General features: G+C 34.6%; 5 protein-coding genes across 6 annotated transcripts in view; 4 read left to right on the top strand and 1 right to left on the bottom strand.

Moving 5' to 3' along the window:
* Nucleotides 2,342-8,122, top strand: LOC105158783 (peptidyl-prolyl cis-trans isomerase FKBP16-3, chloroplastic). The gene is made up of 7 exons (XM_011075649.2): nt 2,342-2,409; nt 3,898-4,178; nt 5,735-5,818; nt 6,126-6,175; nt 6,542-6,590; nt 7,079-7,153; nt 7,839-8,122. Exons 1-7 carry the CDS (start codon nt 2,379-2,381, stop codon nt 7,950-7,952), a joined length of 684 nt encoding a protein of 227 aa, XP_011073951.1. The 5' UTR covers nt 2,342-2,378; the 3' UTR covers nt 7,953-8,122.
* On the bottom strand, nt 9,864-10,727 carry LOC105158781. Its single transcript, XM_011075648.2, has one exon. It carries the CDS (start codon nt 10,423-10,425, stop codon nt 9,919-9,921), a length of 507 nt encoding a protein of 168 aa, XP_011073950.1. The 5' UTR covers nt 10,426-10,727; the 3' UTR covers nt 9,864-9,918.
* LOC105158780 (G-type lectin S-receptor-like serine/threonine-protein kinase At4g27290) lies at nt 11,602-17,020 on the top strand. The gene is made up of 7 exons (XM_011075647.2): nt 11,602-13,092; nt 13,186-13,320; nt 13,724-13,851; nt 14,899-15,109; nt 15,221-15,458; nt 16,223-16,373; nt 16,458-17,020. Exons 1-7 carry the CDS (start codon nt 11,745-11,747, stop codon nt 16,761-16,763), a joined length of 2,517 nt encoding a protein of 838 aa, XP_011073949.2. The 5' UTR covers nt 11,602-11,744; the 3' UTR covers nt 16,764-17,020.
* On the top strand, nt 20,232-21,236 carry LOC105159004 (BURP domain-containing protein 16). The gene has a single exon (XM_011075936.1). The coding sequence runs from the start codon at nt 20,232-20,234 to the stop codon at nt 21,234-21,236; it is 1,005 nt and encodes a 334-aa protein (XP_011074238.1).
* Nucleotides 22,120-23,070, top strand: part of LOC105158779 (pentatricopeptide repeat-containing protein At1g62350) — a 3,893-nt gene continuing 2,942 nt past the window's right edge. For both annotated transcript variants that reach the window (XM_011075645.2, XM_011075644.2), the window contains exon 1: nt 22,120-22,637. In XM_011075645.2, coding sequence (XP_011073947.1) covers nt 22,326-22,637 — 312 coding nt within the window. In that variant the 5' untranslated portion in view covers nt 22,120-22,325. The remainder of the gene's footprint in view (nt 22,638-23,070) is intronic.

Genomic DNA, 23,070 nt, shown 5'->3' with positions numbered 1-23,070 from the left:
TGTTATTATAGGATCATTATAATTAATAATCATTAATTACTGATCAAGACATGCGATTGCCCTTGTTTTCCTATATAAATTGTTGGAGGCCATCCTTTTGCTTTCATAACATTAACTTTGAATTATCAGCAAGAGATTTATCCTTCTTACAATTTCCAAATCTTGGACGTGAAAATGTTTTTGGTAGATATATTTGGACTGCATATAAAGACCAGCAGCATTTGGTTTGTAGTTATTGTTAGTATATGTATAATTATAGGGTTTGGTGTAGGTTATTTTGGTCATGGAATAGTTACAAGTAAGAAGAAAGCCAAGGAAGGAGATGAAGAAGCTTGACATTTTCAATTTGTATATTTTGGGTTGGTAGGTTGAAGCATATGGATAAGAAAAATTAGGCAGACTAAAGTATTTAGTTTTATACAGTAAATATATTTTGACAGAGTACTGTTATAATGTAAACATTTTATATCAACTTGAAAATTATGATGCTGTGATTTAATTATGTTGAGCTCTAGCGACGCATAGAGAATTGAGCAAAGCCACGATCCAGGAAAATGATGTATGTATATATATATATATATGCGTGATACATTATTTGTAAGTCTTTCGGAAATTAAGCTTCTAAAATGAAAAAGTTAAATTTTTAGGATCTTAATTAATTAATGAATGAAATAAATTCTTGATCACTTATATTTTTTAAAATTTAAATCATATTAATTATAAAATTATCGTTATTAATATATTATAAACGTTACAAATATTTCATAAAATATACCAACTTACAATATCTTTTAAATAAAATTTACCAAACACCCTTTACATCTCACCAACTCCCATAATATGTACTTACATTCTGGTCATGGGAGAAAGAATGAAACAATTAATTAATCAAATCATCAAGAAATAGATCAAAAATAAAAAATAAAAAATAAAAACGAGAGATGAACATGCTTAATGTCCCTCCACAGAGAACTAATCACTATCTAAGGCAGCCATGTAGCTCTACTCTTTGATCAACTCATGGCTTAACCCCGAACCGTGAGTCCGTCCGACTCAATGGCCGGGCCCTCTAGGGCTAGGTCCGGACGCCAGCCGTTGAAGCCAATACGACATCGTCTCTCTTGCATTCTGATACACTGCTGGAAACGTAACGAGATGGCTCGAGTCAGAAAAACCCTTGGGTGATATCCTTGTTGAGAAATCCTCCGATAATACTCTAGTTGCTTCGACGTGCAGATTGTTCATACATGCAACGTAAATTACAAGAACTACGAGAACAACGCACGATCTCCGGTAACTCATGGCCATGTGAAAGAATAGGGAAATCGGGTTTACGGTGCAAGTGAGTTTGGTGTGGAGAAATGTGCATGTAATCCTTGTATTTATAGTGAAAGTCTGTCTGAATTGATTCAAGTATACGTTTTTGGTGTTGAATAGGAACAAGTGTGTGTTGGAAGAGGTCGTATGCAGGTACATGTAATTGAATGCGTCAACTGTGTGTGAAATTTCAAATTTGACCTTTTGCAAGAGATGTGTCTAGACTCTAGGCAGGTCATATATGTTTGGTCTTTGTGTTTGAAAAGGGTAGTTTGGGAAAGGGGTGAGAAGAATTCATGAGTCTAAGGTTTGAAGTTTTGACTTGACCACCCTATTTTTTTTTTTTTTTGGTTCTTGCTGTGAAATTTGACCTACTTATGTTGGATGAGTTGACCTGTTATCTATGGGTTAATTGCATTTTACTCCCTGAAAATATTAATGGGCACATAACCTCAATAAATAAATAAATAAAAAAGACGTAATTAACCTGAATGAACCCTTCATTATTAAAAACAAAAGTTCATTGTATCTTGTAAACTATTATTAATCGATTTTATTTTTGTTGGTTACAAAAGTTTGGATAGTTCCGTTTCCTGTCAGCATCACAACTCTTAGAATCATAAGTTGCTTATATAGAATTATTACAGATTATTCATGAGCATAATCTACGTATAGATAGAAAACTGAATTCACAATCGTTTAATTGAAAGTGATTTTGTTTTTCTCTATTCTATTTTATCGGAAGTTATAGTAGGGTTGTTCGTTCGATTTTACTGAACCAAAAATCGAAAAAATTCAGCCTGATTCCATTTTTACTGAATTTATCAATTTTTTTAAATTATTAATTAAAATTAAAAAAACTTTAATATTTTTAGTTAATAGTCATATTTTTCCCAAACTGTGCAAGGCCTGGAGGTCTAAATGGCATTTGAATGGAATGTGGGGGGTAGTTTAGTAAATGAGAGCAAGACCTTCAATGAAAAATTTATATATCGTTATCCACAAAAATTCAAACGACGGATAACGGACTGCTCATCATCACCTTGGCAGGAAAAAGCGAAATGGCATCAGCGTCTTTGCTACTTCCACTCAGTAAGAACACGCCCCACACATCCTTCTCTGAATTTTCTTCTTGTTTCTTCTTGGCAGATCGTTGTAGTATCATTTATTTCTATATGATTTTTGATTAGTTCAATGTTTTTTCCACTTAGCCAAATGAAATTACATCCATTAATTGCTTTATTTGATGCTTGATTACACTGAAATGAAGAAGCAATGGAGGGTTTCGTGGGTTGCTCTGTGATCAAATGATAGAAAACATAATTATTGGCTCAACAGTTTAAGCAATTCCAATGTAGTTAGAGAAGAAGAAGAATTTATTACATTATCATTTATCTGAACGTGAAGTTTACTAAAAATTCTGCTTATGGCTAATGGTTGAGTTGTGTTTTATTCGGAGCCAAAATGGTTCAACGCTGATTTGGAGTTTGCATGATTTTGTGTTGACTGTAGTGTATTTGTAGCGGGAGTTGGGGTGAATTTCATTATCATTAATCTCTTTGGATTCGCTCATTCACTATCTTCACTTATGTAGGCTTCATTAAGTTGGACCAAGTTTATCTTATCCCTTATATTTAATTATTAATTTAAATCAGATAAAAAGTTTTGTTGCGTTGTAGTTATGTTACAGATTGATATTTCTGCATTTGGATCTTTTTGTGTTTGGTTAACTATAGATTAATAAGTAACTAGAAATTTCTTGATCTTTTTTGGCAATTTATGAAACTGAAGCTAGTTACAAAGTCCTCTGTCTAAAAGCTTTCGAGCGGAAGAATACTAGTTTTGACTGCATAGCTGATGAAATGTGATATCACTACTTTGTGTTTTGTATTGAACTTCAGTGTCAAATAATATATTTTCAGTTAGAATACAAATAAAATAAACATATTTTCACTGTATCTTTTTCAAAAACTAAAACTGGAAATGAAAACACAAACAAACAGCATCACAGTTTTCAGACATTTCATGTCAAATGCAAATATGAATTTAAGTACAGACAAAGAAATGTAAAATGTGAGCCACAAGGATGAGCAAACAGAATAATGCAGCCACAGGGATATGGTTATTTTTTCTATGTTTCAAGTGCTGGAAAGGGCTTAATATTCTACCTAAAAGTTCAAAATAGAAACATGCAATGGTTTGTCCGTTTCTTTATTTGTATGCTTGAATATATTCATTGAAGAAATTATCAATAGTATAACAAGTTTATGCATTCTGCAGGAAATTTCCTTGTAATAATTTTGTAAGCATATGGGTATGCATATTCGTTTGGATAATAAACGTTATGATGAAATATAGTTACGTATTTTCTGCCATGACAATATGTTGGAAATTTGATGATAATTAGAATTATTTGGATAGGCGTATCACTGACCACATTAAGTTATTCAATTGAGATCATTTCCCTAATGGCAGTAGTATTATTTTGTACCTTCGTGTCAGTAGGGTGAACCTGCTATTTTCTTCTACCCGATATATCATATCTGCATCCAACAAATTGACAATTATTTTTGTGTTTAGGTTCTACATTTGGCAAAAATAATTGTGCAAATCGTCATAGAGAGTACAAAATCAATGTCGGTGTTGGGATCCAATCCCTGGCTTCAGAACCTAGATTACAATCAATAAAGACTATTGAGCATCAGGATGAGTGTGCTTTCATGAAGCGCAGAAATTTAATCAACTTGGCATTTGGACTTCTAGGCCTCCTGAGTGGCTCTACTTTTGCAGAAGCTGCTGGATTGCCACCAGAGGAGAAACCAAAGCTATGTGATGATGCGTGTGAGAAAGAGCTTGAAAATGTATGGTGAGGTTACATATATCCCTGGACTTTTAGATTCTTTCAATGTTGGTTCTATGGTGGTTAGTTGCATGTGTAATACAAATTTGCAATGCAGATTGCTCTTAAAGTTTGAATTCAGGTATTATTTGCCATAGTTCGTAAATATAATCGACAAAATATTATTCACTTACAGAATTCCTTATACAAATTCGAAGTTATAACAATATAAGTTACTTAGTTATTTATGAATATAATGCTTTTATATATGAAAATGTTGATAGAAATTATGTTAACAAGTCGTATTATGTTTAAAAAAAAAAAGCAAGTTAGTATTTCTGTTTATTTTAATCTGAATAACATAGGACTGAATTTCAGAAATAGATAAGTTGATTAACTGAAAATTGAGGAGAATTTCGCATTATAATTTATGATAGAATTTACTTATACCTTCTTTATTATGTATCAGATATCTTGTGCATTCTGTAATCAGTATAGTTCTCCATTCCCGAATTGTGACCATTATTTTTCATTTCCTTATATTTCATGATTTATAATTATTTATACACAACTATGGTTGAAACTTTGTGATCGGTACACTTCAATTTGTTGGCTTTTGAACCAGTTGGATCCAAGGCACATGTTCGAAAATCAACATAATTTCACCATACCCTAGTTTGTTCATGTTTTCAGTTTTCAGTGAGAAATGTGTGTTTTTAATTTTGTATTGGTTTTCGTGTGAAAACGCAAATATGTTGGATTAGTTAATGAGATTGATTAGTGGTGTCATATCAATAAATTTTTTATTTGATAAAGTTGATAGTTCAATTTTTTATTGTTAGTGGTGTCAAATCAAATACATTTTTTATACAAATAAACTGATAGTTAACTTTTTTTTTGATTTAGAATTGTTCATGAGGAAAAAAAAAATTATTATGTTATAAGATTAATGATTGAAAAAGTATCATATATATGTATGCATATAATAAAGTAATGATTGAGATGAGAATGATTGGAAAACATTTCCAATGAGAATACATATAAACACGTCTTCGGATGAATTTCAAAAACTGAAATGAAAGTGTAACCAAACAAAGCTCGAATGTAATTCAAAATTGTCACTTACATGTTGTCCTGCTAGCTACCATACAGAACAGAATACTGACACTTTTTACCTGCATAGAAGAAATAACGTACATCTGTTTGCCTAATGGATATTGATTCCTCTTCTTTTCATAGCACAACATTCAGGTTCATCATCATTCGTATTTTACTGATTAGTAGAGTAAGCCCTAACTTATTGAGCTAATGTCAACTATTAAAAGTGGCTCACAAATAGTTGTTTACCACTCCAATGCATTCAGTGATGAAACTAGAGGATGAGTTAGCAGTTGAAGTTCCCTATGTTTATGTTTAATTGTTGCTACTGCATATGATTCTCTGGTTTTGGTTGTGCCATAACTGAAGAGTTCTTGATCAGATATATATCCTTAGAGTGAGATGTCTATAAAGAAGTTGTACTTTATGGACTTCACAGAAATATGTTGGATTAACTGTAAAAAAATTCTATTCCTGAAGGTACCTATGGTAACCACCGAGTCTGGCTTGCAATACAAGGATATCAAAGTTGGCGGCGGACCTAGTCCTCCTGTTGGATTTCAGGTATGTTTTATGTCAGGATAACTCGAATTAAGAACAATACTGCAGTTGCAATGGAGCCGAATCATTCTTATTCTCTTCTTTTTCACCTAAATTTTCATTGTAAATGATTGTGTTAAGGGTAATATTAAGCTAAAGGATTGAGTTAAGGATAACATTGGGAAACAGCTCTGACTTTGATGAGCCAGAAGGCAAAAGCTCAGGAGACCAAATACAGCCGTTTCTGTTTGTTTTCCTTTTCATAGTAAATGCAGCATCACTGAAGCATTAGAGTGTTCTTTCCTCTCCAATAACATATCCATTTTACCAGGTAGCTGCAAATTATGTTGCAATGGTTCCTTCAGGCCAAATATTTGACAGGTAAAGTAATGTTATGCTGGTACAGCATATCTCTTCTTTTCACTAATATATTGTGCTACAGCTATTCTGGAAATATGTGTCATTTTCTTTATTTGAAGAGAAGTTACATGAAATCTTTAAATAAGACTTTCATCTTTACAAAAATGAAGTTGAAGTGATCTTGTGATGAGAGACTAACTCTCTTGGCAGATTTGTACTATGGCTGCTTGGATGTTGCTACTATATCAGCTTTTTGTTCTCTCTACCACATCCATTACCATGATATAATTCTCCTTCATGTCTATAACTGATATGCATGCAATTTATATGGCTAAATCCACTTATATAAAATTCCACTAAAATCTGTGTTTCTTTACAATTTCACAGTTCACTGGAGAAAGGTCAGCCTTATATTTTCCGGGTTGGCTCTGGTCAGGTGAGATCTTGAGAAGGGTTTCTGCTTCTAAGCTAACTTAGGGACAATCCAACCATCCACTTACCTTTTCTATAATCATGTATCGAGAAGTTGGAAAAACAAACAAATTCATTCACTGTATTAACAATGGGATTCCATCTATGGATCATGATTGATAATTGATAAAAACTGTGTCCAGGATTGAATTTGGTGAGAATCTGTTTAAATTTGAACTGAGGTATTCTACTACTAATTTTAAGCCTTCAGTTCTTGCCACCAAAAAACTCATGTCAAAAGTGGTCATGTCCTAATTGGAAAAGAGTTGTCGCTGGAGGTTGTCCACAGTTTGCGTTCTACATATTGGAATTTCCAGCAGATGAGAAGCAAATTGTTCTGATAATAAGAATCAGCTTTAATTTCCTTTTGTGTGCTATATATCATGTTCAGTTTTGATCAACGTGGATGATATTCTACTCGCTGACAGTCAGAAGTTCAAATGCTATGAATAGGTCATAAAGGGACTGGATGAAGGGATCTTGACCATGAAAGTTGGGGGGAAACGCCGACTCTACATTCCAGGACCAGTAAGTTTCATATGAGTATTTTCTCTCCTTTTGGCATTTAGATGAACTTGCAAGTTAAAGGGTTAAAGTCTAGAACACAAACAAAAATAATGAGAAGCTCAAAGTCAATAATCAACAGAGATCTTCAATATAAAGCTGTCTCATGAGTCATAACATGCTGTGTACTTCAATGTTTGAGCTTTTAAGAATCCTTGTGACAAAACCTGCCAGATGCCAATGAATAGCCAAACTATTTTGCATCCCAAGATCAAATCAAAAACCGACAATTACCATATTGTTTCATGTTGCCCTTCATTTTCAACTTGTCGAAAACTTATGCTCTTGTTAATAACTGATTCGATATACGGCATCTGAGGTATAGATATAGGATAAAAAGAGTTACTCAATTTTGAAAAATTATAATGATATATTCTTGTGGTTATTCTTTACGTTACAGCATGACCACAGGCGTCCAGTGTAATTTTCTAAATTGAGATACTTTTGCAATATGCTTAAATCTTAGAGATGTCAGTGTATTTATCTGAAGTAGTGAAGGTAGATGTTCTTGTCAAAACTTTGTAGGAACAACCTAAAAGTAGCTAAAAGCAACCAGGCAGAACGATATGAAATAACCAAATATTAGCATGAACAATCTCGCTAGTAGCTGTATGCTGAAACATTTCTATTTGCATTTCTTTGGTATCAGTTGGCGTTTCCGAAAGGTCTGACATCAGCTCCAGGAAGGCCACGAGTGGCTGCCAATAGTCCGGTTGTGTTCGATGTTAGTTTGGAGTACATTCCAGGACTGGAGGATGAGTAGTAACTCATTTCTCATCCTCGGCCATTTGACATTGTCTACCCCCATTGGTTCATTCTTTTGAAATCACATTATGTTGCATGTTAAACTGGCAAATATTGGAGCCTCCCTGTTGAGTTGCTGTAAAATTTTGAAAGCAAAAAGGAGCAACTTTGCTCAACTTACTGAACTAACAAGGGCCAAAATGTGTGTTATTATTATGTTATTTAAAGAACTTTATATGTTACAGAAAGGTGTCAATGTTGATGTGCGAAATATGCCCCAACATTACATTCTCACGCCGTATAGAAAGAAAAAACAAAAAAATTGACAAGGGTCAAATTATAATTTTATAATACTTTACCATAACCTTATTATTATTGATAGTCGATGGGTTGGCTTTTTATTAAAATTACAGAAAACTATCCTAATGAAAATTGAATTTGAGCAACTGTTAAACCACTAATTTGCATTTATTTTCTTTTCATATTTGCGTAAGTCCATACATATTATAATATAAGATGTTAGATTTTATTTTAAAATACATTTATAAAGTGGTTTTATAAAATAAAATTATAAAGCTTATAACGTGTTTGTAATAATAAATTTTTAATTGATTTAAAGGATTTGTTAAGATCTTAGGCCTAACATCTTGTTTTTAGAGTTGATATATTATTTTGTGGGTAAATTAGAACGAGCTCTCAAGTTTTGACATAATTACGAATATCTTCTTATTGTTTAAAAAATTACCAATATCTCATTGATTTTAGCGATTGGCTAACAATTAACCCAATCCATTAGGTTCTCATTCATTTTTAAGAAAATTTTCCATCCATTTCATCTGATTTTTTATAAATTTTATTTTTTTAAAAAGAATAAAAAAAATACTGTAGGGCAAAATTGACAATTTTATACATCCATCTAAAGATTACATAATTTCATCAAATATCAGAAAATATCTGTATTTTTCAAGCAACGAAAGGCTATTCATAATTATGCCAAACTTGAGGAAAAATCGTTGTAATTTACCCTTATATTTTCAATAAAATTACCAAGCATCTTTTAATATGTTATATGCTCTCAAATATCTTATAAAAGAGGTTATAAGCTCAACGGACCCTCTTAATCTATTTTCTCCAAATTACATGCTGGATTATATGCTGCATTCAATAATTTACACACTGGCTGTATGAATGAATTCCACCTACCCTTCAAAACTTATAAATGTATGAGAAAAAAAAATATTAAATTAATTATAAAAATTAGAAACTTTGACTTCTTAATTGTGCTTATCAATTGAATTTTCATCTCACTGCATTCATTCCAACAAGTGTTTGATTATAGAAATTATTTTCTCATCCCAAAAAAATACCTTAATTACATTTCATTATTTCCAAAAAAAAAATCATATTATATATAATAATATAATCATCATATTTTCTTTCTTATTTAATATTTTTTTACATATAACACTAACTATCATTATTATATTTTTATTTCACAACCAATCACATACTATTTTTTTTTCTTTTCATCACAATCAAATACATTCGGTCTTATTTTTTGTCCTGTAGGATAATATAGCTTATATGCATGGAGGTGGAGAAAGTAGAAAATTAATAATTATAACTATTTCTCAACCAAGTGTTTTAGTGAAAAAAACATCACCTATAGTGCACATGTGATATTTAAAAGTCATGTAATGTGATATTTTTTATATATACAGAGATATTCTTCTTGAAAAATCAACAAAAAATTGATTATATATGGTGAAGCGTAAAATTTCGTAAAGTTGAAATAGTAAATTGACACAAAAAAAAAGTTTTGATGGCAAAATGTAATAATGATAATAATTTGAATGTCAAAATGTAATTTACATTAAGTTATTATAAGTAAAGTATATAATTAATTATAATTTAAATGCAATATTTTAAATATAAGTAATTTAATTACATTGATAATACAATTGCTACCTCGAGTTCTCAACTAATCAACTATCCAGGCTGAGAAAAATGGAGGTCGCCACACCAAGCGCGTACGCCCCAATCGCCGCCGCCACAACCTCCTTCCCAGGCTTCACCACCACCCCAAACCCCGCTATCCCCGCCGCACCCAGCGGCACCCGCTTCAGAACCTCCCTCCCGGCGCTCGAAAGGACGGCGTACGTAAACACCTCCACCGCGAACTCCTTGAACTCCGCCTCACCCAGCGTTATTTCCTCTTCGGGAGCCGCCCGGCGAGAGAGTACGGTCTTCAGGGCGCGGTCTACTTGGGCCCGGTCAGGAGGCAGTGGGACCCACCTGGAGATGAGGCGGAGGGAGTGGGATAAGGAGCGGTGGAGGTGTTCCGCGGCGGAAAAGAGCTGGTATGGTTTGACTCCGGGGAAGGCGTGTTGAGTGAGGGAGAGGCAGTGGGCGTAGGCGGCGGCGCAGGCGGAGTCGAACTCCGGCGAGGTGCGGAGGGTCTTCTGAACTCGCTTGGACGCTGAGAGGCCCATTGAAAACGCAGTGCTCAAATTGAGGTGATGATACCTTAAAAGTATAGAAAGGAAGAATTTCGTTCCAATCTTACCCTTCCAAGTGATTTTTCTTTGGCCTTTTCTCCGGCATTGTGAATTTTGTACTTTTACGCTTTCTTTGGAGTTTGTTTTATTTAGGTTTCCTAAGATTTAGAAAAATAGATTTGAATTTTGGAAAGTTGAAAATATCTTTTGAGGAACCACCATTACACATTCAACAACAAGTTTCAAGCTTATAGATCCATATTTGGAATGAAAAATGATTGATAGAATTCATTTGTCCATAGTTTTCTTATCTTGTAATTATTTTTGTGTGAACACGTATCTTGATTTGTTTGAATTTGATATATTTATCGTTGACATAACAACAGGACGCATGGATATTTTTCTTATTTTAAATGAGTTTTATTTCATAATTATTGTATATAATGTATGAATTAAATCAAATATTGCTTAATTTATTAAAATATTCATAGTGATATAATTATGTAATTACTACTAAAAAGAGATCAACAAGAACCACTGCAAAAAAACTTAATTGTTCCCTATAGGATAAATAAATACGGTTTAAAGTCGTACTAAATCAATACTATTTATTAGTTAATTGATAAAATTGATGTAAAAATTTAAGTGTTGATGATAGTTTAATCAACGGTCGATATAGTTGTACCTATGACAAAAAATTTATTCATAAACTTTAACGTAGCAAAGTTTTGACCTCGCTTGCAATACCAAAGATTAATAATTATTACACAAATGTAGTTAATTAGTATGAACATAATTTTTTAATTTTAATTATAATAATTAACTATAATTAAAAGTCATATTTGGTGAATCTACTTGTAAGGTAGAAATTCAAACAACCTTACTCAGCTTGTTGTGGGTGATGCCTCTTTTACAAAGCACTGCTTTCCATAATAAAATAATTGTCAATTATTGCAAAACTGAGAAGAGAGTCCTAAATAAGAAGATTTGTTAATTTAAATGGCAGCTGGAAACTTTTGACTCCTGCGCTGTTCCAAATTAACATTCAAACACAGGGGATAAGCGGGTCCTGGTTTAATTATTTTTTTATTATAAAATTAATAATAAAAATATATGTAGAATAATACATATGATATAAATATAACACAGTTTGCGACTTCACAACTGTTCTTGTAACTTTCCTCCCACTTGCTATTCTTCAACACTGAAACCAAAATCAACAATAATAATAACAGTACAAACAAGTGGTAGATCACAATTTGTTCTTAAAAGATCAATCTGCCTCTCTTTTCAAGAATGATTCAAGTTTGAATATGATAGTATATTTGCTGAAAAAAGTTGTACTGATGCTCGTATACTTGGTTAAAAGCAAGAAAGGCATGCGGATAACTGCCCCCAATGACCTCTCCTGGTTTCTTCTAATTTTTCCCCTGATTTTCCAGGTGATTTCTGGCGCCACCGATTCGATAGAAGCTGGTAAAAGCATCAGAGATGGTGAGACAATCGTTTCATCAGGTGGGAAGTTTGAGCTGGGATTCTTCAGCCCTGGAAATTCCAGGAACCGGTACGTGGGCATGTGGTTCAAGAATATAACAGTTACGACGGTTGTTTGGGTGGCCAACAGAGACCTTCCTCTCACAGATAATTTAGGCGTGTTGAAGCTCATTCAGCCTGGAATCCTTGTCCTTCTCAACGTCACAAATGGCACCGTTTGGTCCTCCAATGCGTCCAGGGCCGTGGAGAACCCTGTTGCACAGTTGCTGGAATCTGGGAATCTCGTAGTGAGGGATGGAAATGATCACGACGGGCAGGAGAATTTGCTTTGGCAGAGCTTTGATCATCCGACTGATACGTATTTACCAGGTATGAGTTTAGGATGGAACTTTGTTACTGGTAAAGAGACTTATCTGTCATCCTGGAAGAGCAATGATGATCCAGGGACAGGAGAGTTTAGTTTTCACCTGGATCCCACTGGATATCCGCAACTGCTCATTCGAAAGGGTTCAGCTGTGCAGAGTAGAATTGGGCCCTGGAATGGAATTCGCTTTCCAGGGCCACCGAACCCGAAGGAAGATCCTACTTACAGCCTAACATTTATGATGGATGACGAGAAGGTTTACTACAGGTCGGATTCTGTAGATGGATCTTTCGTTTCCAGGTATACGATCAATCAGAGTGGCGTTTCGCAAAGGTGGACGTGGGTTGACCGTACTCGTGGTTGGGTGCTCTACTTCAGCTTGCCGGCTGATATTTGCGATACTTACAATCTCTGTGGTTCATTCGGTAGTTGCAATGTTGGGAGCTCTCCGTCGTGCGAGTGCCTCGACAGGTTCGTCCCGAAAGATCCAGATGGATGGGTTAGAGCAGATTGGTCGAATGGGTGCGTCCGCAGGACGAATTTGAGCTGCCAGGGGGATGTTTTCTTGAAGTATTCAGGGATTAAATTGCCAGATGCACAACGTTCCTGGAACAAAGCCACAATGACACTCGATGAATGTAGACAAGAATGTTTGAGGAACTGCTCTTGTACGGCGTACACGCAGTTGGATATAAACAAAGGAAACGGATGCCTGATTTGGTATGAAGATCAGTTGATTGATATCAGAACTATGACTCAGGATGGACAAGCCATTTACATCAGAATGGCGGCTTCCGAGGCTGGTGAGAGTCATGTCTAACAACAAATTGTTCCGTATTCTGGCAATGTTTTCATATTGAAGTCTTAGCCTCTAATTTGGAATGAAATTGTTGCAGATTCAGGAGGAAAGAAAAGAGAAGTAGTACTGATAGCCAGTTTAGTGTCAGTGATGGGAGTTGTTCTTTCAGGGCTTAGCTTGTTTCTGTGTCTTTGGAAGATCAGGAAGAATGATTCAAAACTGAGTAAACTAGGTAAGAAAACTGCGCCCCTTCCAGGAAATTCTAACCAAAATCAGGTTTAACTAGATCTAAACCAATCACATGATAAAGTATGATACGTTTGTAATAGTAACATGATACACTTACTATGTGATTGGTTATTTTTTCTGAACTGTACACCACTCACAAGGTAAGTGTTCAAGTTTGACCGAACCAAGTCCAAACTAAAATTTGCCATAATATGATAGGCGTATTGTTCACAAAAAGTAATAAATCAAATAGTAAGGGCATTGCGTGGTGATTGGTTTGATCTGAAAAACTTGTTCCGGGAAAGAAGTTTTTTTCCCCTTAATGCTCAAGCAAAAAATCAGCGACGAGGAGTTGTCTTGACTTCAACTTACCAACTCTCAAACTCATTTCATTTTTCATGGTGCAGGAAAATACAAGTGTGATGAGAAACACCCGGATCTCCCGTTCTTCAACTTATCTGTTATTCTGAAAGCTACTAATCACTTTTCTCAGAGCAACAAGCTTGGGGAGGGTGGATTTGGTCCTGTTTACAAGGTAAAATCTTTACACAAGTATATTGAGTTGTCATACACTTTGTTGGTCCGCACCACTGAAAAACTTGTGTCGTACCATGAAAATCATGGTTCAAAGTTGCGGTATTGGTGATAATATTGGCCAGTATTGTTTCACTTCAGTCGATGCGTATCGGAATATAATTGACGCTATGAAGCAAATGTGTTATACAATACTTAAAAAATTCTCAACAAAATAGTAAAATTATAAAACTTATTAAAGATCACAGATTACTATAATATATTACAAACCAAAAGTTCTATAAAATTAAATAGCGATAAATTAATTATAGAAATACTTAAAACATATATGCATAGTAAAAACAAGTGGATCGCCATCATCGTCATCAATATTCCTCCTATAATGTTTTCTTTTATTTCAGTTAAAAAATTAATTTTAATAGAGTTTTTAATGAATAATTCTTTATATTTAACAATATATTGAATGAATATAATGTTTGAGAAGAAATATTTAATTAAGAAAATGGTGAAGAAGAGACGGAAAGAAATCTTAAGCCACTTTGTTAACATCACTCTGGACATGAGTTTTCACCATAGGCCAAAGAAAAGAGAATTTCTCACTCATTTGCTCTCTTCTCTTGCATTTATTGGTCAAACTTTAAACCCATGAAACTTCATCTTTCCCTCTTTTTCTTGTGCTTAATTCCTTTTAAGCAATGGAGATTACACCGAAATGAGAAAAATAAGATAGTGATAGAACTACAGTGTTATATCCCTCTACAATGCCTAAAAGCAATTATCTTATCTTCTTTTCTTTAGTTTCTTGCTCTCCCAACCATACTTCAATAATTTCATTTATTATATAACACTGATAATATCGGATATTATCGACGATACCAAATCATTTTTGATAATATAGGGTAGCGCGCATTTTATGAGATCGGCATTGGCCCATCCGGATACGTATAGGTCGATACTTTGAACATGAAAATGTGAAAAAAAAAACTTCAAGAATGGTGAAATCTTGAATTACTTCAAAATCAGGTGAACCATATTGTTATCTCACCAGGGAGTGCTGGAGGAGGGACAAGAAATTGCTGTCAAACGGTTATCCAAGGAATCCAGGCAAGGCCTCGACGAATTAAAGACCGAACTGATTTTCATCGCCAAACTCCAGCATCGGAATCTTGTTAAGATTCTAGGCTGCTGCATCCAGGGAGATGAAAGTATGTTGATCTATGAATATATGCCTAACAAAAGCCTGGATGTCATTTTATTTGGTAAGCATGCATATTTGAATCTGATTATATGGTCCTGTCAGGATTTTGCTTCTGATTTTCCACCCCGGAAATACCTATAAGTACTGATTCACACAGCAAAAAATTGGACAGATCAAACAAAAAGTAGGTTACTTGATTGGCCGAAACGCTTCCATATCATCAACGGGATCGCTAGGGGACTCCTATATCTCCACCAAGATTCCCGGTTGAGAATTATCCATCGGGACCTTAAAGCCGGCAACATATTGCTCGATGCTGAAATGAATCCAAAGATATCAGACTTCGGCCTGGCAAGGAGTTTTGGAGGGAACCAGACGGAAGCTCAAACACTCCATGTTGTTGGAACATAGTAAGGTTCTTAACTCTAAGCAGCTTCGTACATACACTACAAAAACTGCAACATTTAATCATGACAACAAAATAGTCATAGTAAATTGTCATTTACTACGGCCATGCAACGATTGTTTGCCGTGATATCTGTGAGGTGGCTAAAACATAACACTCATAGCCAACATTTTACCATGGCTCTTAGACATGACAAATAACTTTTTCTTAATGGAAAATTTATATTTTTGCATCGATTTTATTTAACATGATCAATAAAAATTATTTACTATGGTATTTAATTTAGTCCCTAGCTATTAAAATTATAGTCAGTAGTCATTTTATTTTTCCTAGTGATATAAGACGTCATGCCTTTTGTTGCTTGTGCTATTGTGTTATTGTCAATGTTGAATGACCACTTCATTTAAAACTTAAATTGTTAGATAAAAAAATCATTAAATATTCAATATATATACTCTTTTTAATCAAAATCTTGCACTTAAAACTCCTTTCTTCACAAATGGGTGTAAAATGAGATACCAACTTAGGGGCACTTGTTTGCCGTGCTCTTTAATCTGTTAGAGAGGGAGAATCATTTAATATTTAATATTTGTACGTTTTGTGTCAAAACTTATACTTGAGACTCTTTTTTCCATAAATTGGCGTCGACAAGAGTTGAACCGAAAACCACTCTGTTGTGGCCTAGGACTACCTAATATGGAAGTTTAAAATGCGAAAATAGAGAATCATTTAATATTTATATCACTAACAGTCAATACTATATTGCAGCGGATACATGTCTCCCGAATATGCAGTAGAAGGTCTGTTTTCAATAAAGTCAGACGTGTTTAGCTTCGGCGTCCTAGTGCTAGAAATTGTGAGTGGAAAGAGAAATAGAGGATTTTCTCACAGTGATCACAGTCTCAACCTTCTTGGCCATGTAAGTATTATCACTTTAGATCTATTGAGATAAATACAAGTTAGTCACAAACTTATGACATGTTTTCGCACCTCATTTTTCCAGGCCTGGAAACTTTACAAAGAAGGGAGGTCACTGGAACTAGTCGATGCTTCTCTAGATCACAAAATTTACTCGCCTGAGGTGGTGAGATCGATCCAAGTCGGCCTGTTGTGTGTGCAGCAAAATCCAGAAGACAGGCCAACCATGTCGTCTGTCGTTCTCATGTTAGGCAATGAGGGCGAAATTCCACAAGCCAAGAAGCCTGGTTTCTTCACCGAACGAGATGTTCTTGCTAGTCAGAATTCGAGTAGCACCGACGCGGCAAATTCGCGGAATGAAGTTACCATTACAATGCCAGAGCCTCGATAGGAAACAATTCGTACATATAGCCAGAAAATTGCAGTTTTGGTCTCAAAGTATAGAATGATTTGCTATATTAGTCTTATATTATCTGAAATAACCAATATTAATCCCACACTTTAGGAAAACGTTATAAAGTTAGTCCCAACGTAAAAAAATTGCAAGTATTGGGACTAACTTTGTAATTTTTAGGACTAATTTTGCAATATTTTTTTAAAGTGCGGAACTAACTTTCCAACATCTTTCTAATGTATGAAACTAATGTTGGCTATTTTAAAAAATATGGAACTAATTTTTTCTATGCTTTTCTAAGGAATGCACTATTACAATGAAGTAACCGTTTTTCACTGTTACTGTTATGGTCTTGCTCTCTACATTACTTTTGTACTACTTGATTTTCCGCTGAATTAGGGGTTAATTGCATTTTACCCCTTCTGACAATACTAATTAACATAAAACCTCCATGAAAAGAACTAATAAAAAGAATCAACACTCTCCTGAACTTTGGAAGGAACTTACTTTCTCCTCCATCAAGGGGTTGCAATTGCCGTTTTTTTAAAAGTTTAGGGGTTGTGTTATCCTGTCTTTTTCTTTTAGGGCCGGGCCTTTTGTCTATTTATATATATTTTCATGCACGTAGAACATGTTATGGAAAATTCTTACTCAAACAAGGTTCGATCAAATCAAATCTATTACAAAATAAGTGTGATACACTTGTCATATCAGTTTCTTTTCTTGAACTGTACATCAATTACAAAACAAGTGTATTCTACTTGTTATATAATTGATTCAAGTCCAATCAAACCCGTTTTGGATTAAAATTTCTGGCATGTACATTCGGTCCACTGAATTATTGCATCCTGAAATAAAGAAGCATATTATCCCTATCACTAAATATAAAAGCTGAAAAATATTATCACTTTCTCTTTCTTTACATTGCAACACTCTTCTCTCTTCTTTTGAAGGTTTTCTTCTATGGATTCTATGTAGTTCTTGAAACATGTGCATTTTATTTAGTAATTCTGAGAAAAAATAATCACTAAAATAATTAAACAGTACCAAAATAGACGAGTAAACTATACTGTCTAACAGAGAGTGTAATATGCTTCTCTATTAAAACTTTATTGTTTTGGTCCTTGTTATGAAGCATCCGTGCAATAATCTAAAAGTCCTGCAGCGGTTATCCTTTGAGCCTGTAAGGATTAGGTGGAGGTGGTTTCCCATTTCACAAGTATATATCTTTGATTCCCATCGTTCTATAATTAATTAAATAATAAATGATCTTCTAAAAATAGTGATTTCAGAATTATATTTTAATAAAAATCTTTTACTATGTATTTTTAATAATTATTAATAATTATATTTAATTTGTTGCTGTATACTAACACTCGATTAGTTGTATAAGTAACCATATAAGTTTCCAAGTTTTGTTTTTCCCTGTTCACAACTTTTAGAGCATAAGGCAAATTACTATATATACCCATTTATACAAAAGATTATAATAACTTCATAATATATATATATAGGAACTACTAATTGATTCTTATTTAGGAACACTGACACTAATTCTGATGTTGCAGTTCAAAATATAAATAAAAGTTGCGGAAATTTTAATGCACATTTAACTCGGTCAAATTTAAACAATTTGTATGACAAGTGCAATATATTATTTAGAGATGGCAAAATGAGTTAAAATCCATGGGTTTAACCCAACTCAAATAGTTTTGCGTTGAGTTGGGTTAGTTATATTTTAAAATGGATTGATATAAATTGTAGTTAAATAAAATTATATTTTGTATGAGCTTGATATAGATTGATAAAAAAATTAACCCATAAATTAAAATAAAAAAAGAAACTAAAAGAACCCACTATTTCATCGACCTTATATATACATAAACACTCTCTCACACACACTAATATGCTTGCAACCCCTCTTGCTTCATATACACCCACTCTCACATCTCTTTCTCTCTCTCTCTCACACACACACATACGCACACACAACAAAAATCACTCTCACAACTCCTCCTTCTTCATATACACAGACTCTCACGTATCTCTATCTCATACACTACCCTCTTTCTCTCTCACACACATGAACATTGTCGCTCAACAAATATAAAAAACTTTGTTGCACGGTTTGGTGTTCATTCAAGATGAGCATTCAAAATATTATGAATTATTTTGACAAAATGTAGTATTTTGTTAGGTAGTAGATTTTTTAGTTTAAGATTTAGCAAATGAATTTTAATATACATGGTCATTAGACAGAAATGATATGTGATACAAGTTTAGTCGTATTACATTATAAGTTTCAAATATTAACCTTTTTTCTTTTCATTGTGTGAAAATTTGAAATCGTTAGATTCAAAGTAATAAAATGGTTTATACTAACCAGACCCAACCCATTTACAACCCGACCTATTTTGAACCCGTTCACTTAGATCCATTCTGAACCCAACCCATTTTGGACGCAATCCAGCTGACCCACCCGCTCATTTGTTATCCCAACATTTATCGTGTGATTGATGTACAGTTCAAGAAAAATAATCAATCATATAGCAAGTAAGCTGCACTTATTATGTAATTGGGGCGATTCGACCAAACATGGTCAGTGCAAAAAATTTTCATAAAAGGCGTTCCAAGTATGGTGTGGATCTTTTATCACATTTTTATAATGATACCATATCAATAAGTGATTGACACATTTCTTTTTAAAAAAATTTAAATAAACTAAGTCACATGCACGACATATAATAGTTTCCTATCAATTTAGCTTTTTTCAGTAAAATTTTGACTAAATGCACTATTTGATTTGTAATTTTCAAATTAAATAAAACCGAAATTGTACGTAACTACCCTATATTAGCGAACCAAAATGCATATTTGATTCCCTACCTTTTAAACTATTATATCCATTAATTATTGTGACAAAGTTAAATATCAGAAAAAAAAGAAGAAAAAGACAAAAAGAAAATTGATGAATATCTCCCCGCAATCCAAAGTTTATAATTAAGCTGCAGATAATAAAATCCAAGTTGTTTCTTGATTGTATTCTTTTGTATCACCAACGACTTAAAATATGAAATAATATCACGATGAAGATTTGATCGTACTCCCAATGAATTAGAAAATTTTTAATTGAACATGATTGATGTACAAATAGAAAAAAAACAAAACCAACCAATCACATTATAAGTGTTAAAATTTTTATTCGGACCAAGTTTGATTCGATTAATCAATCACAGTGCAAGTATGATACATTTGCTATGTGATTCATCACTTTTTCTAAACTTTACACCAATCACACAGCTGTATTTCATTGTCATTCGATTAGTTCAAATTTGGGGCGGGCTAAACTTGGATAAAAACATTTTATGAATTTCATCCCCTCCATTTTCAAGTATAAATATGGTCCAATATCAGCCTTCAAACTGCACAAGAAATCTAAACTGTAATTTGCAAGCTTGAAAGAATATGGCAAATTCACATTCATTCACACTCCTCTTCACCTTATTTTCCTACCTCACCGGCTTCCATTTCTCATCAGCTTCTTCATCACCAGCTATTGCTTCAGACCAACTCAGATTCTGGTCCCAAAATGTGCACAACAAAATGCCCGAACCCATCCTTAAAAAGCTCTCCCCATTGAGCAGAAATGACTATGAGTATTACAGCAACGTGCTCCCCCAAAACGGAAAGTTCTCAGCCGATTCCCATTTCTGCTCACTTGCTAAACTGTCGTGCACCTTTGCAACTGCAAAATACACCCAACAAAACACGTACGGGATTAATTCTGCTGCTGTTGATCAGGTCAAGAGGAGTGAAGATCCCTTCTCCTTTTTCAGGGTCTCAACCCTCAAAACCGGGAACCTTGTTCATCTCCCTAACCTGCAAGAAACCCTACCCGATCGAACGTTTCTCCCCCCACAAATCGTTTCGAGTATACCTCTAACTTATGAGGGTATCACTGAAGCATTCCCTGAATGGGGCGTCGGCCCGACAAAAGAGACGATACAAACTACGCTTGCTTACTGCAATGCAGCAGCAATAGAGGGCGAAACCAAGAGCTGCCCGAAATCCCTGGAGGAAATGGTGGGGTTCGCAACGGCATCGTTGGGCGGGACGAAGTTGCTGGCCTTGACTTCCAAGAACAGCAGAGGGTCAGGCGCTGAGATGATTATAGGGAAAATGAAGCACTATGGAGCAACGAAAATCGTGGCCTGTCACGAGGCGTTTCTTCCCTTTGCGGCGTACGTGTGCCATTCCCTGTCCTCGACTGGTTTGTATGCAGTGGAAGTTGTTGATCCGAAGGGTGGAGCGGCGGTTAATACATTGCTGGCGATATGTCATATGGATACGTCTGCATGGCCGAAGAACCATGTGGCTTTCGAGATACTCAAGTTTGGGCCTGGAGAAGGCGAGGCATGCCACTGGTTCACGCAACTTGATCTTGCATGGATTCCTAACGAGTCTGAGTAATGAATGATTCATCGAACAGGAAATTCTACGTAACAGAATATTTGCCTAGAGTAGTATTATCTTCAACTTGGCATTCTGGATATTTTGGCCTTGCTTTCGTTGTGTGGCATGATGCATCTGCCTATTGTCTCAATAAAATAAAATCACGGATGTTTATTTAGTTTCAGTAACTTTCTAAGGTTAATATTTTTATGTTGGCTAAATGTATATTTGATCTTTTGATGGTTTGGCATTTTCATCTTTTTAATTTAATTTATTTTTAATTTTTATAATTTCAACTCCTTAATTATTTCGTCAGAATTCACCTTTTTGGCCGAAAATATACATGGACGTCTCACATAACTAATGACCTCTCTCATATGGTCGTGAAGTTCTGCAACAAGAGTGGTAAATATACAGTAATTTGCTGTTTCATATGGTCGTTCTCCTTTTTTTTTTTTCCTTTTTGTGTTGAGAATGTGAAAAAAATTATCTTTATCAACAAATTTAAGACTCGCTTGCTTGGGTACATAGATAATAATAAGGGATCTTAACAAAAAAGAAATGTCAATACAATACCTTGAGCTTTTAACAAGAATGCAATTGACCTCTATATATGCTCACTGGGTATAATACAACATGTATTGTGTTTTACATTAAAAAAAAGAACATTTATGCCCTTCTTTTATAAGCTAATTGGATGTTGATCAATAGAGATCAGTAGTCCATATATTTCTTATTAAAATCTACTATTAAAATTTGGTATGACTAAAAGCTACCGTCCTTATCTACTCACATAAATCAATGGTGGAAAATTATTTTGTTGAAATCTACGGTCAACATTCAATTTCTATATATTTATATACATTTTATACAATACAATATCTATAGTTTAAAAGAAAAAATCTTTAATATTTTCCCTTCCTTCCCCAAACAGCCCCCTCACCCTCCGACGCCTCCAGACAACCAGCTCCGTCGTCACTCTTCACTGCCCTCCCTCCCCTCTCCTGCCTCCCCCGTCGCCTCTCTTCCCCCACTGCCCCCTCCCTCGCCAGCCTCTTCACTCTGTGCGATTGCCAACCCAGGGGTCGATCTTTTTCTTCAGGTCCAATGGCGAGCTTCGAAGTTCAGTTTTCGCAAATGCGTCTGCACCAGAAGCCTCAAATTTCCACCTTTCTTTACACACCACACAGACTAAGATTCACCTGCGGTTTAAGAAACGGGCCAAGGAAACCTATGTGGAGAACCAGAGTACTCTCCACAGAGGCCATTCAAGCAGTCCAATCTTTGAAATTGGCCCAAAGCTCGTCTTGTAAGTTGGAGCAAGTTTTTAGCAATAAGCTCAGCAGGCTTTTGAAAGCTGATTTATTGGATACATTGGCTGAGTTACAGAGGCAAAACGAATTGGATTTAGTTCTCAAGGTATTGTTTCACAATTTCGGGCTTCTTCTCCCATTTCCTTTAAGTATTTTTTAATTTGGTGACTCCATTCATCTTGCGGCAGAAATTTAGAGCATCATTTCTTTGTCTGTAGTCTTAATGGCTGAAGGAAGAGAATTTTTGTTAAGGGCCGCAAGCGCTAGTCGCATATGCATTCCCAGAATTTGCTACTTGCCTTTTTTCCTTTCCTTGAGAGCACCTCTTATATCTATGAAGAAAGGGAGTAAGGTTAGTCAATCAGAAGTTTTGGTATTGAATCTCTTCAAGGAGCGACTGCATGAAAAAGCAATGATAGAATGAGTGGGAGTAGCTAAGGAGATTTTTGTAAATTTCCTGTTGGATTTAACCATAGCTTCTCCATAGATTCAGATTGCTTTTCCTTCCTAATAGCATCTGTTAGTTAAGAGGCTTTGTT

This window comes from Sesamum indicum, linkage group LG3 (genome assembly GCF_000512975.1).
Source record: "Sesamum indicum cultivar Zhongzhi No. 13 linkage group LG3, S_indicum_v1.0, whole genome shotgun sequence".
Taxonomy (NCBI): domain Eukaryota; kingdom Viridiplantae; phylum Streptophyta; class Magnoliopsida; order Lamiales; family Pedaliaceae; genus Sesamum; species Sesamum indicum.
This window is presented reverse-complemented; position numbering and strand designations above follow the sequence as displayed.

What these genes read in the sequence shown, in the direction of transcription:
- LOC105158780 (XM_011075647.2), top strand. Translation starts at nt 11,745, where the DNA reads ATGATAGTATATTTGCTGAAAAAAGTTGTACTGATGCTCGTATACTTG. An exon ending in CCTGGATGTCATTTTATTTG is followed by an intron (nt 15,110 to 15,220) that starts GTAAGCATGCAT and finishes AAAATTGGACAG; the next exon opens with ATCAAACAAAAAGTAGGTTA. An exon ending in GTCTCAACCTTCTTGGCCAT is followed by an intron (nt 16,374 to 16,457) that starts GTAAGTATTATC and finishes TCATTTTTCCAG; the next exon opens with GCCTGGAAACTTTACAAAGA.
- LOC105158781 (XM_011075648.2), bottom strand. Translation starts at nt 10,425, where the DNA reads ATGGGCCTCTCAGCGTCCAAGCGAGTTCAGAAGACCCTCCGCACCTCG.
- LOC105159004 (XM_011075936.1), top strand. Translation starts at nt 20,232, where the DNA reads ATGGCAAATTCACATTCATTCACACTCCTCTTCACCTTATTTTCCTAC.
- LOC105158783 (XM_011075649.2), top strand. Translation starts at nt 2,379, where the DNA reads ATGGCATCAGCGTCTTTGCTACTTCCACTCA. An exon ending in TCAGGCCAAATATTTGACAG is followed by an intron (nt 6,176 to 6,541) that starts GTAAAGTAATGT and finishes ACAATTTCACAG; the next exon opens with TTCACTGGAGAAAGGTCAGC. An exon ending in GACTCTACATTCCAGGACCA is followed by an intron (nt 7,154 to 7,838) that starts GTAAGTTTCATA and finishes CTTTGGTATCAG; the next exon opens with TTGGCGTTTCCGAAAGGTCT.